Below are 13,655 nucleotides of genomic sequence, written 5' to 3' on the forward strand. Positions count from 1 at the left end.
CTTCCCTTATTAATGCCGACGTCGGAGGCTCCCGGACAGTGGCTGCCTGCTGGAAAGCCGCTGTGCAGAATGGTTTCAATGACGTGATTGTGTAGGCCTCTGCCCCCCCTCCCCTGTTCCTTCTGAAAGAGCATCGCTTTGGCAGTGACATTCATAATGAACTTATGCTCTGTAGATCAAATTAGCAAGCGGGGCTCATCAGGTCGAGCAGCGCTGGCAGGCAGCACGGCTGTAACCTCAGACCCCCGTTGTGTTCACACAGAGGCGCGAGTGTGGTGTTGGTGTGATCACACTGCCGGACAATGCTGAGCAGGAAGGGTTCCCTCTCTGGGCCCTCAGCCTCTGCAGCAGAAGCCCCGGGCTCAGACTCGGCCGAGGGGGCACGGAGGGAGTCGCTGGAGCAGCAGGAGGGTGCTCGGGCCAGTCCAGTGCAGAGCTGAGGAGCGGGGGGGTGGCGGCTCCGCCCCGGCTGGGCTCTTGCAGGCTGTCGAACCAGTGATGTCACCAGGCCAGCAGCAGGGCAGGGATGAAGCAGCGGCTGTAGGCTGTGCGTTGGGAAGGCATCACAGAGTTGCACGCCCTCTACAGGACAGCCAAGTGCATAAGAGCAAGCCGTTCTGTTCAGGACTGTACACGGGGATGCGATATCCATGCACTGTATTGCGATGTCCATGCAGTCCTTCTTTCTTGACGGTGCTGTCAGCTCCCTCGTCGCCATGTTCAAAGCCTGTTTGTGACTCCCCAGCGGATTGGACAAGGAGAGTAGCACCGCTGCTACCAGTGATCATATAGCAATGATTATCCAAATGATTGTTATACTTGACTTCAGTCTTGCCTTTCTCCAAGATGGTTGACATACCTTACAGATCCAATCTCTGTGTTCAGGAGCGATTAGGTGTGTGAGGCCTTCAGGGCCTGCGGTTCTGATCTGCTCAGACTTCAGCAGGTCTCTGGTGTCTGATACGCCTTGTCAAGGGCTTGTGCTGCTTGCAGCCCCTGGAGCCCCGACATTCCTAAGTCTGCTGTTCTCTGCCCAACCCCGAAAGTGTTGTTTTGTCGAGACGTAAGCACAGTTTCCACTACAGTGGCAATGCATTCAATCGCCTGTGGATTGTACTGGGTAAAGTGATTTCAAGAACAGTAAAAGGCTGTTCTCCCGAAACAGTCTAAAGTGGTGATGTTAGATTATGTTTTCTAGAAAGTGAAATATCTCGACAGACAGCACGTCAGTTCCTCTGTCTTAGGTTGCAGAATATTGAATGTCCATGCAATATACATTTTCGGACTATTCTAATATTTACAGTACGTGACCTAGCTGTTAGAAACTAACAGAAAAACAGTTTTTTTAAAGTTTAGCCATAGAAAGGTTTACACCTCAGTGGAAAACTTTCTGCCGTTTTGCTTGTGTGTTGAAGTTTGACGGTTGATGGCTGCCGAGCCGCTCCTGCTGCAGATCTCTATCTGTCTTGCTCGCGGGGGAGCCGCGGCCTTGTCGAGGCCGAGAGGCTGAGCGCCGGGGTGGTTGAGCATGGTTTCTCAGTGAAGGCGTTCTGAAATCTGACACCCCCCCACTCCCCTGTCCTCCGTTGCCCCTCCGCCTTCAGGAGCTCTTTGTGTGAGGCGTGTACCGAGAGCGCAACCGCCAGGTTAGTCAATCAAAGATCTTGTTCGCTTCCTACGCGGCGGGAATCGCTTCAGCAATTTGCCTGCGGTGTGAAGGATTGACTTTTCTTCTGAGCCTTTGTCTCGAAGGTGCGAATTTGACTCATTCGTAGAAGCAGAGCCTTTTATATTGTATGACGTTCAGGCCCCCAGCCCCTTCAGTCTGTATAATGCAGACCTCAGACGGACAGCAGCTGTGCTTCGCTGGGTTTAAAAACACGTGCAGCAGACGAGGTGTTTTTCAACAAAGCCCTCTGAGATCAGTAAACTGCTCCAGCATTATTCCACTAATGCAGTGAACTACAGGGTGTGTTTCCTGGGCTGGCTGTGAGACCTGTGGTTCTGTCCCTGTGAAAGTTCCTTTTCTGAGACGCAAACGTTTACTTTTTTCCCCACTGAATGAAATTGGTCAAAAACGCCCGTGTCTGCGTGGTCCATCAGTTCCGCTCGAGAAACGGCCCTGATTTTCTTCCCCTCTCTGAAGGGATCGGCTTGGCACATTCGGGAGTTCTGTGTTGCAGCTGTGCCCAGCGCCTGCCCCTCGTCAGAAGCAGTTCTTCTGTGAAACCAGTGCCGCTCTTCAGCCACGTCTCAGTGATGACAGCACAGTAATGCTGTGGCCTGGGGTTTAATGGGTGCTGTGTGTGTGGAGTTAGTATTTTCCTCCCTTATTCATGTGGGTTTGTCCTGAGTGCTCCAGCTTCCTCCACAGCCTACAGGCATGCTCACAGGTGAACGGGCTTCTGGGAAAACTGGCCCAGGTGTGAGGGTGTGTGTGTCCGTCTCTGTGCGTTCCTGAGGCAGACTGACGTCCCGGGATTGGCTGTGGGTCCCCCGCGACCCTGTATTGGCTAGAGCAGCTAGAACATGGCTGGATGGTTATTTCTGGGACCTGACAGATTGTCAGCTCTGCATTCCCCTTTGTTCTAGGCGGAACGATGAGGTCACCCACATCAAGATCCAGAACTCGGGGGACTACTACGACCTGTACGGGGGCGAGAAGTTCGCCACGCTGGCCGAGCTGGTGCAGTACTACACCGAGCAGCACGACCTGCTGCGCGAGAAGAGTGGGGACATCATCGAGCTCAAGTACCCCCTGAACTGCAAGGACCCCACGTCCGAGAGGTATGGGCCTGCCGAGTGGCTAGACCAGTAGCAGCGCTGGTTTTGACATTTCTTTTGACAGCTTCTGACGGGGCTCCTGCTGACCTCCTGATTCCAGCTCACGGTCCTGAAAGCCGAGGGGGTTTAACTCTGGCACATCAGTACGAGTATGACTCACAACTGCGGCCTACAGAGCCAGAGGAGGAGGAGAAAGAGAGTCGTGGCTCGTTTTCTAACGCCTCTCCTACGTCGTGCCGCCCACCCGAGTTGTCGCGTCGAACTTCGGTGGGATTGGCGGAGGAAAGGGTGTGGGGGAGATTATGATGAAAGGTCCAGTCAGACGTGTTTTTCAGTCTTGGTTCGAATAGACAATAGCACTTTTCCACAAGGACCAGTGGGTTTTGCCTGTAATGTATTTGATATCAGAGTGCTATATAGAGATGTAGCCAGGCACGCTCTTTACTAGAATGTTTTACCAGCTGCAAGTTGTGTCGATTCCTCCTGACTGGATATTTGTCATCTGCGCTCGCAACCCTGTCCCGGGCCAAGTGAGAGTAAAAACATCCACAGGTGAATTCTTGTGTGTAGCCAATAGTTACAGCGGAAACCCAGATTGAGGTATTGGCCACCCCCACCCCTCCAGCAGTGGTCAGATCACACTGGTGTCGAACTGGCAGGCAGCATGATGGGTGAAAGGACATGAGGTGTCTGTTTGCGACCTGACGTGCTCTCTTCTGTTCTAAATTCACGATAAGGGTTTTGCAGCTGTAAATCCGGACAGAGCATAACAAGAAATTAAACGTTCAAGAAGTTTATTTCTGTCCACTGGGTTCGAGGAGTTAGAATTTTGCCATGGTTTTGTTCCAGAGAAGATGAGCCAATATACTGGAGCTTAAAGGTTTGGTCGCTGCTGTAGACGCCCTAAAAAAATGAGCCCCTCGATATTGCGTGTAGGTGCACTTGCATGCTGTGCGGTATGTGGGTGACAGTGTGGGCTCATTTGTCCACTGTGTGTGTGAATTGCACAGCCTGGGGTTGCTTTGCTTGAACGCTTGGACTGTAGATCACAGTATCCCTGCAGGAAAACAGAGCCAAGTCTGGTAAAACTGTCAAATGAGGGTAGGAGCACAGATAAGTGCTGTAAATGGCAGTGAAATCAGGCTCGTGTAGCTCAACTTGTTGTCACATCACTAGTGGCTGGCAGTAGCCAGTTCAGCACCCTCACCAGTTTACCGCCCGCGGGCGAGTTTTGAGGTGACATGTCACCTGTTTCTGGAGCACGACAGCCACCCTGGTCTCTGTGTTTGCTTGGCGGTCTCTCCAGATGGTAATAATTGCCCTCTGACGCAAAGGGATGTATTTAAGAGGTGATCAGTTTCGTTAGGAGCGCCTGTGGCCGTTCTTCTCCGTCAGAGCAGTTTGGTAAAGTCGTTTCCTTGGTAACTCGCCTTCAGTTGCCAGTTTATGACAGTGAGACCCTCTTGGACTCATTATTTATAGGGCCCAGCGCAGCTTTCCTGCCGCGCAGCTACCTCAGATCGATATATATAGACACGAGCGGCGATAGGGTGCCAGCGGCTCAAAGTGAATTCAGCTCTCAGGTCTAATTTCTAACTAAGGGGATGCTGATGTCAGCTTATCCACGACTCTGTGGTTTTTCGGTAGAATTTGAACCTGTTTAGAAAAAATTCTCCCACCACCCACACGCACTCGCACGCCCGCACAGACACATCGGCTCGGTTTCCTAAAACAAATCACGTGCAAAAAAAAAAAACCTGCTGCTTCTCAGCGTTGCACTTCGTGTCCTTGGCACCGAGCAGATGTCATCTCTCCCAGAGCAATTATTTGCTCAAAGAAACGGTAACCAAGTAAGTGTTCTTGTAAGAAACGGTGTCTCCCGCGGGTCTGGGCTGTGCAGATTGGCCCCTGTTGGAGCGCTGTGCTGCACCAGTGTTCTCTCGGGGCCGGGGCTCCAGTGTGCTCTCCAGCCTCCTCAGTCCGCTGTGCTCAGAAACAACAGCAAGCGCTTTTGCCCCCTGAGCGCTGTCTGCTGCCTCTCGTGTGGAGCCGAGAGCCTGCCGGCACCGGGCACGGGGCTTTGATGTCGGTGCCTCTCTCTCTCTCTGCTGCCGATCTCTGACACAGGCCGTGGGTTTTCGGCAGTTGGTTGACAGAGCAGTTCTGAAAGCGCTGGTTTCCAGAGAGCAGTTTCACAGCTATGAGGTTTTCTTGAGTGAGTTGCAGTGTCTGTCAGTAATGAACCACACACCTCAATCTGCCAGGAGACTTTTGTTCTACGCTTCGTGCTGCTGGTTTTCTCTGCAGTCCAGAAGTCTTCAGAAGTCCAAACGGGACGGAAGAGACACGGGATGCCCTCTGGCTCTGATAAAGAGCATCAGGTACCAAGAGGGAGTCTCCGTCACTTCCTCGCCTCACCAGCATTGAGACACGGCCAAACAACTTCAGAGAATTCACGGACTGTAAAGCCCGTGTTAACTGACATGGGGAAACACCCCCTTTTTAACTGGTGACCCCAGGAAGAGGTCAGATTTTAACTGAGCTTACATGTGTGTGGGGTTACAGCGGAATCCAGGTGCTGTGCTCTGGAGATAGAGCAGCTCATCCCAATCACCCTGGTCGCAGGCTAGTGTGTTAGGGAGCCACATGACCTCAGAATGTGTCACTTGCTAAAACCGTCTCCCTGCGTGTCATCACGGGCCCGTGAGCTGAATTCATTTCTTGGTGATTTGAATGGTAGAAAAAAAGCTTTGATTTCCGGTAGGAGTTTCCACACACGTGGTCACTCAGCAGCAGGAAGAGGCCCGGGACCTCTAATTTGGGGGAAATTGGTACTGGCTTCTAAAGAAACCAAGCATGTTGTCTAACGCTGTAAAGCCTGGAACGGCTCAGGCTGCTGTGTCTGAAACCCCACTGAGCCCACTGTGTGCCCCCCATTATACAACTTCCCCTTCTTGTGCCTCAGGTGGTACCACGGGCACCTGTCAGGGAGAGACGCGGAGAAACTGCTGACCGAGAAGGGCAAGCCCGGCAGCTTCCTGGTGAGGGAGAGCCAGAGCAAGCCGGGCGACTTCGTCCTGTCCGTCCTGACCCACGAGGAGAAGCACGAGTACGTCGAGCGCAAGACCAAGGTCACGCACGTCATGATCCGCTGCCAGGTGGGTGGGAGCGACACTCCGAGACGCTCTGCGCTCGCCGCGTTGCTCTGTCCGGTAGAGTCGGAGCAGGGGCACGAGGGGGAGAGTTCACACCCCACACACGCCTTGCGTTTCCGGGTCGCGCCGGTCGAGCAGCGGGAGGGGGCCGAGGGGATCTCGCGGCTCGTGACGCTGAGCCCTTCCGCCTGCCAGTTGTGCGGTTATCTCTTCTCCAGCGGCAGCGGCCCTTTCCTGTTCCCCTCGGGAGGCTGGGGGGCGGTTTGGCAGCTCGCTTTCCTGTTGGAGATTCCCGTGCTCCTGCTCCCGCTCGCCCTCCCTCTCCGGCGTGACGCAGCCCCACGGCTCTCCCCGGCGGACATCACGCGCCGAATCACTTTCATTTCCTGTGCTCCCGGTTTCGGTTTGTGAAGTAACCGTTTGCCAGGGTTCTTGCAAAAAAGCATTCCCACGACCTCCCGAGTCTTTTACTCTGACTGAGATACTGTATGTCTCTCTTTAGACGCTGTCCAGTCTGTGTAGCTGACATGGTGTTAGTGTGGTTTGGCAGCAGCTCGATGTCTGACCGAAAGGCGTTACAGGGGGTGATCAGGACAGCCCAGTCCATTACTGGAGTACAGCTTCCCTGTACTGTGGACATTTTTACAACTCGCTGTCTCAGGAAGGCTGGGAGTATTACAAAGGTTAACAGCCATCCTTGTTTCTCACTTTTCTCTCCCCTGCCCTCAGATAAGCATCATAGGAGCATAAAGGCACATACTGTCCCTCCAGATTCAGAGACAGCTTCTTCCCACAGGCTGTCAGATTACTGAATTCTCACACTGAGGGTTTCTCTCTTGCACACGGCTTGTGCCGACTTTTATTTAACTTGAGTGTTATTTAACTTGATTGTTGTTGCTGCTGCTGTTCTGTGTTTAAGTCTGGTGTTTTCTTTATGTCTTTATATTTGAGCATACATGCAAATAAGCATTTCATTGCACTTGTGCATGTGACAAAGAAGCTGAACGGACACTTTCACCCACAGTCCCCTCGCAGAGCAAGCCCATTAGCCTGCCCCCATGGTCGGGCGCCGGGGCCGGGCTCAGGCTCTGTGTTGCTGATAAAGTCTCAGAAGCCTGGCAGAAAGCTGCTCGGGATTAATCCATCAGCAGTGGAAAATCGGATCCTCCCATCAGGCACGTTTAGAGTAGCTGATCTCAGGGGCTTCTGCTGTCTGTTGGGAAGTGGTGCTCGGAGAGCGGCAGCACAGAGCTGGTCTGCTTGGGCTCCAGCTCCTTCCCTGTGTCCGGTGGGAACGGAGCAGCCGGCTCCATCGGGGATCATCGCACTGCTTCCTGCCGCCCCCGTCCTGCCAGGCGAGAGGCTGGGCTGATGCGCTGCTGCGCCTGTGAGCCTCTCTCTCTGGGGTCTCACTGGCCGCTCTCCTCTGTGATGCACAGGCTGGGAAGTACGACGTGGGGGGCGGGGAGCGCTTCGACACCCTCGCCGACCTGGTGGAGCACTACAAGAAGAACCCGATGGTGGAGAAGAACGGCATCGTGGTCCACCTCAAACAGGCAAGTTCTCCGGTGCAGCGGGTGGCTGGAGCGCCACCTTCTGGACCCTGTGGCTCGGCTGTCAGCACCCCGGCCAGGCGTGACAGGTCCAGGAGTAATTCTCTGGAGGTTTTGCTTAAATTCTACATCAGATATCTCCTGCAAGACATCTGGCTTCCAAAAACGTGTCGGAGTTGCACGTAGTGCTGTGCTGAATGAAAAAGGATTAAAACAATCGACCCAGCGAGAGGGGAGCCCTCGGCTCCCGGAGCTGTAAAGGGTTCCAGGTCTCTGCTGGAGTCTGATTTTCAGTTTCCCCCCCCTCCCTCTTGCAGCCCTTCAACGCCACGAGGATAAACGCGGCCAACATCGAAAACCGCGTGAGGGAGCTGAACAAGGTGGCAGACAACTCGGAGAAACCCAAGCAGGGGTTCTGGGAGGAGTTTGAGGTACAGTGCTCAGAACCGGCTGGGGTCGGGTGTGTCGGAGTGCGTAACTCCGTGACCGTTTCCTCCCTCCGGACGCCCCTAAGTTCCCCGGGTAGGACTTAATCCGGGGGTTCCGGCTAGGACGCCGGGGAGGTCCTGGAGTCCGGAGTCAGTCCCCGTCAGTTGCCACCTTTGTCTGTGCCTGCCATGGCTCAGGCAACGGCATTGTTCGCAGGAGAGCTGCTCGCTGCTCGCAGCCCTGCGAGTGGGCCAGCGTTTGTCCGGACCAATTAGACGATTTCCTCTCTGCACTGGCAGGGGTACCCCAGGAAGCCAGACCACATGTGGGTTTTGATTGACCCTTCCATTAGGGGTGCCCTGCCAGACAGCCTGTGTCCCCGCAACCATGAGACACTGAGCATGCGAGGGGCGCGCAGCAGGGAGCTCGTGCTGAGGAAGGGGGAGGAGATGAACCAGGCCAGCCAGCTCGTTACGAATGCCTCATTAACGCTCGCTCATCTGCAGCCAGCAGGAGGGTGCAGCGCTGAGACCTGGGGTTGAGAGTTTATACAACCTCACACCAGGCTCTCCACTGCTGTGGATCGACACTCACTGTGTGTTTAGTCATCTCTCTCTCATTGAAGACAAGAGTGTCGCTGTTTAAAGCAGTGTCAGTTCCCAGAGTCACATAGGAAAGGCGCTGGGTAAATCTGGGTTTCCTCTGTCTGCAGTTTCCTGGTGACGTAAATCAAAGAGGATTAGAAAGAGGGCAGCTAGGCTCCCGGCTGGCTCAGCCGTTAAAGGAACATGGTCCAGGTCCTGTGGCACCGGTGGTGCTGGTACCAGGGCTGGGGGAGTTACAGTCAGACCTGCCTGACGGTGTAGCCCTGCCAGAGACACTCGGACCTCACTTGAGTTGGTGCCCGGCTGTGACACTTGTGACGTACCGGGCGCCCGTGAGGTCAGAGTGCCTCTGGCGGGGCTGTCCTGAGGCAGACGCTCGGTTCAGAGACCGGTGCAGCCCTTATCCCACCTGTGCGGCCTGAATGGTTCGAGCCAGAGTGATGAGCAAGTAGGGCCTGGAGAGTCACCGACTCCAGACTGTGGAAGAGAAATTGATCTTGATGAGTGAGAAGGAAGGTGTCGAGGAATCGGGGTGCAGGGTGCTCGGCCAGTCTGTGCGCGGTCTACACCTGTGTCTGTCGTCCGTCCAGATGCTGCAGCAGCAGGAGTGCAAGCTGCTGTACCCCCGGAAAGAGGGGCAGAGGCCAGCGAACAAGAGCAAGAACAGATACAAGAACATCCTGCCGTGTAAGTGAGCGTCGCGCCATGCTTCAGGTTTGCATTGCTGCGTGGCAGAAAGTGAGGGTCCCAGAGAGTGCGCGCGCGTGTGTGTGTGTTTTAATTGATATAAATCTGATAATTTGTTAGAGGGTGTACTTAGAGTGTGAGATGTTTATTGTGAAATAGTTTATTTTGATAGAAAAAAAAATAGGCTCTGTTTTCCCTGGATGCTCACAGGAGTTACTCGCCGTAAGTGGTTCCTTCAATCCCGTCTAATCAAAGCCATCCTTTTGATGTCCTAGTTGATACTACCCGTGTGATTCTGAAGGAGGTAGATCCAGATATCCCTGGCTCCGACTACATCAACGCCAACTACATCCAGGTCAGAACCCAGCCCAACTTTCCTTCTCTCATCCTCTCATTCTGTCTGTCCTCTCCCAGCCCCTGCCTCTGCCCGTCCTGCCCCTGTCCTGCCTCTGCCCTCTCCCTGTACCTGCCTCTGCCCCTCTGGCCTGTCCTGCCTCTGTCTCTGCCCCTCCTACCTATCCTGCCCCTGCCCTCCTGCCTGTCCTGCCCCTGCCCCTGCCCCTGCCCCTGCCCCTGCCCCTGCCTGTCCTGCCCCTGCCCCTTCCCCTTCCCCTGCCCCTGCCTGTCCTGCCTCTGCCCCTCCGGCCTGTCCTTCCCCTGCCTCTGCCTGTCCTGCCCCTGTCTGTCCTTCCCCTGCCCCTGCCCCTGTCTGTCCTGCCTCTGCCCCTCCGGCCTGTCCTGCCCCTGCCCCTGTCTGTCCTGCCCCTGCCCCTGTCCTGCCCCTGCCCCTGTCTGTCCTGCCCCTGCCTGTCCTGCCCCTGCCCCTGCCCCTGCCTCTGCCTGTCCTGCCCCTGTCTGTCCTGCCTCTGCCCCTCTGGCCTGTCCTGCCCCTGTCTGTCCTGGCCTTGCTCCTGCCCTTCCTGCCCCTGCCCCAGTCTGTCCTGCCTCTGCCCCTGCCTGTCCAGCCCCTGCCTGTCTTGCCCCTGCCCCTGCCCCTGCCCCTGCCCCTGTCTGTCCTGCCCCTGCCCCTGCCCCTGCCCCTGCCCCTGCCTGTCTTGCCTCTGCCCTTCCTGCCCCTGCCCCTGCCCCTGTCTGTCCTGGCCCTGCCCCTGCCCTTCCTGCCTCTGCCCCTGCCTGTCCTGCCTCTGCCCCTGCCTGTCCTGCCCCTGCCTGTCTTGCCTCTGCCCTTCCTGCCCCTGCCTGTCCTGCCCCTGCCTGTCTTGCCTCTGCCCTTCCTGCCCCTGCCCCTGCCCCTGCCCCTGCCTGTCCTGGCCCTGCCCGTCAGGCTGTGCCCTTGACTGTCCATTCTGCCCACAGAGCGTGCAGGACGATGGCCGGCTGGTGGGTGTGAGTAAGATGTACATCGCCACGCAGGGCTGCCTGCAGAACACCGTCGAGGACTTCTGGAAGATGGTGTACCAGGAGAACACCCACGTGATCGTCATGACAACCAAGGAGCTGGAGAGAGGCCGGGTAGGCTAGCTGTTTGCTGACGAGTGGTGGTGGTGGTGTTTTTAAAACGAGAAAGATTCGCTCCAGAGCTTCTGTTCTGCTCCGCGACCCGTGAGGAATGCGGAGGAACCTGGGTGGGTGTAGAAACTGTGTCCTGGGAAACTCCAGCTCTCTGAACAGAAAACAGCAAGGGCGTCTAGCTCCTGACCGGAGGGTCCCGAGTTCAATCCCAGGTAGGGGCAAACGCTGTAGCTCTCATTCCTTCCAGCTGGCTCCCGGGTCCACTCAGCCTGCTTTGCAGGTGAGTACCGGGGGTAACAGGCCAGCCGGACCCCCATTCCCCAGGGGCCTTAATGACCTGAAAAGGGACCTCCCTACCTGTAGACACACACTCACACAGGCCCAAAGACCGAAAGGAAACGCACAGAGGCACAGAAAATATTAAAATGGCGCCACAGACTGGTTTCACTACCCTGGCCAGCACCCGTCCGGGAGACGGGCAAGACTTGCCCCAGGCGCAGGTACTGTTCATCAGGGTGGTGAAAGTGCACTGCTGCCGATTCGTTCAGGTTTTTCATTGAGGTATAAAAAGTGGTTTCAGGTGATTCCTTTAATGGCGCTGTGGGTGTGATTATTTGTTCTGCACCCCTGGAGCGCGCTGCGGTGCTGCTGGCCTTGACGCGGTTGCCGGGCGGGACAGACTCACGCGGCTCCCCTCTCCCCGCCCCTGCAGAACAAGTGCGTGCGGTACTGGCCGGACTGCGACTGCTCCCAGGACTTCGGCCGGGTCTGCGTGCGGAACGTGGAGGAGCGGCCGGCGCAGGACTACATCCTGCGGATCCTGAACGTCACACATCTGGACCGGGTGAGCTGGGGGGGGGGGAAGAGCATTAGGGGTCTCCTCGCGCCGTCAAGACGTGTCGGGGCTCTGGAGTGCTCCCCGATCCCGTCCTGTTCTGATCCCGGCAGGTCAGCTCTGGACAGGGGAGGTGGCCCCAGTCTGTCTCCCGCACCTCAAGCCTGGCCCTGAGAGAGTGGGCAGGCTCGGGTTCGTTTGGCAGAAGCTCAGATTTGCCCCAGCTTGGTTAAAAACACAACAGTTACAGACAAGAGGAGGCCCCATCTGGTCCAGCTGGGTTTTCGACAGGAGTGGTGTTTCTTGGGAGAAGCCGGGGTATCGGCTTCAGCAACATGGATTGGTAGGGTGTTCCAGAATCCCACAGATGTGCCTCCTGCTTCACTTTTAAATGCACTTCTGCGTGAACAATAAGGTGCAGGATTGAAGAGGCCAAAGGATGGCCAGCGTGTCGCTCTCTGGACCTGGGGAGTGTCCCAGGACGTCCCAGCATCCTGCCTGCAAGGATGGGGTCAAGCCGACATCTGTTTCGGCCGATGCAGCTGTGTTTCCTGTTGTCGGCCTGCGGTGGGGCATTGGCTCTCTAGACTGGCCTGTCCCTTTCCTGGGGTAGCCAGCTCGGTGCGCTCTGTGTCCGGCCTGTCCAGTGACACACAGGCCTGTGGCTCGCGCTCGGGCACACAGCCACACACTCTGTGTGATTCTGTTTGTAGTCTAGTATACAGCAGGCTATGCCTCTACAGGTGAAGTCACTCCTGTTGTTATGTATTATTGCCCATCAAAGATGGCTCACCAGGGTAAGTTGTCGTTTCAGTACACAAGCAAAGCCTTCCTAAATACAAAACAGGATGTTCTAAAACCCGGGACGCTTTTGTTTCTCTTGCAGAATGAACCACCCAGGTACATCTGGCACTACCAGTACCTGAGCTGGCCCGACCATGGGGTACCTAACGAGCCGGGTGGGGTTCTGAGCTTCCTGGACCAGGTCAACCGAGCCCAGAACAGCGTTCAAGACACTGGGCCCATCGTGGTGCACTGCAGGTAAGAGAGACGGCAGCCCAGTCTGTCTTCATCCGGGTAACCCAGTTAAGAGCTCGGTGGCAAACTGCTGCGAAGAGCACTGTAGCAAAGGCCAGACTGATTGAGACAGAACATAAACCTGCCCCACAGCCAGTCACAGCCGGTGAGAGCACAGACCTGGTCTCGGGTTCGAGGCCTTGTCCGTGCAGCTTTTGAGTCTGGGTGGCACTGGTGATACATAATTGTCTGTGCGCTCGTGATTTATAATTAGCTGTGCTTCTCATGCTAAGGAGAAGAAAAATATGACAGAGCCAGCAAATAGCTTTCAGTTGTAATTCAGTTTCGCTCAGACAAAATCGATACAGGGCAGTAAAGTAAACCGGTCGGGAATGTAGAACAGAATTCAGTTTCCCATTCAGCCCACGAAAATGAAAGGAAATGCTATTTGTTGTTGACTCGAGTGTGCAGCAGTCACAGTGTGCTGTTAACCATCCCCTGCAAGTGTGGCGAGACTGAAGTTTAAATGTCACACACTGAATATAGACTTGTAACATCTTTTTTTTTCTCTTTTAGTGCAGGAATAGGCAGAACAGGAACAATAATTGTCATCGACATCCTCATCGACATCATTAACAGACAAGGTAAGAGGCTGCTGTGTTATCAGCTGCAGGGCATCAGTGTGGTTGATGAGGCCCTCTTGTGGGCACTGTTGAAAGTACACGTTCTTGAATGCATTATTAGGAACTAAACACTGGGGTGCCGATAAGCCAGAGTAAGGAGCTGGGTTGTATGTCCAGAACGGCCGTTCTTATTGTTGAGCTGGAGTTGTGGAGGTCTGCAGAATCCCAGCTGTTCTCACAAAGAGTTGTTTCTTACCAAAGTGCTGATTGACCCGGAAGTGTTTTGTGCTGCCATGTGTTTCCTGTTTCCTGTGCCTTGCCGCAGGGCTGGACTGCGACATAGACATCCCCAAAACCATCCAGATGGTGCGGTGCCAGCGGTCGGGGATGGTCCAGACAGAAGCGCAGTACAAGTTCATTTACATGGCTGTGCAGCAGTACATAGACACCGTTCAGAAGAGACTGGAGGAGGAACAGGTGAGGTCACCCCACTG

The 13,655-nt window shown here is 55.3% G+C and overlaps 1 protein-coding gene across 2 annotated transcripts in view; it reads left to right on the forward strand.

Annotated features, from left to right (window-relative positions):
* The window catches only part of ptpn11b (protein tyrosine phosphatase non-receptor type 11b), a 45,872-nt gene that overhangs the window by 26,363 nt on the left and 5,854 nt on the right, over window positions 1-13,655 (forward strand). For both annotated transcript variants that reach the window (XM_088937949.1, XM_088937950.1), the window contains 11 exons: window positions 2,593-2,787; window positions 5,750-5,942; window positions 7,379-7,495; window positions 7,810-7,923; window positions 9,117-9,213; window positions 9,489-9,568; window positions 10,531-10,686; window positions 11,399-11,530; window positions 12,408-12,562; window positions 13,115-13,182; window positions 13,487-13,638. In XM_088937949.1, coding sequence (XP_088794075.1) covers window positions 2,593-2,787; window positions 5,750-5,942; window positions 7,379-7,495; window positions 7,810-7,923; window positions 9,117-9,213; window positions 9,489-9,568; window positions 10,531-10,686; window positions 11,399-11,530; window positions 12,408-12,562; window positions 13,115-13,182; window positions 13,487-13,638 — 1,459 coding nt within the window. The remainder of the gene's footprint in view (window positions 1-2,592; window positions 2,788-5,749; window positions 5,943-7,378; window positions 7,496-7,809; window positions 7,924-9,116; window positions 9,214-9,488; window positions 9,569-10,530; window positions 10,687-11,398; window positions 11,531-12,407; window positions 12,563-13,114; window positions 13,183-13,486; window positions 13,639-13,655) is intronic.

The sequence above is a fragment of the Atractosteus spatula genome, chromosome 20 (genome assembly GCF_055471065.1).
Source record: "Atractosteus spatula isolate fAtrSpa1 chromosome 20, fAtrSpa1.hap1, whole genome shotgun sequence".
Classification (NCBI taxonomy): Eukaryota; Metazoa; Chordata; class Actinopteri; order Semionotiformes; family Lepisosteidae; genus Atractosteus; species Atractosteus spatula.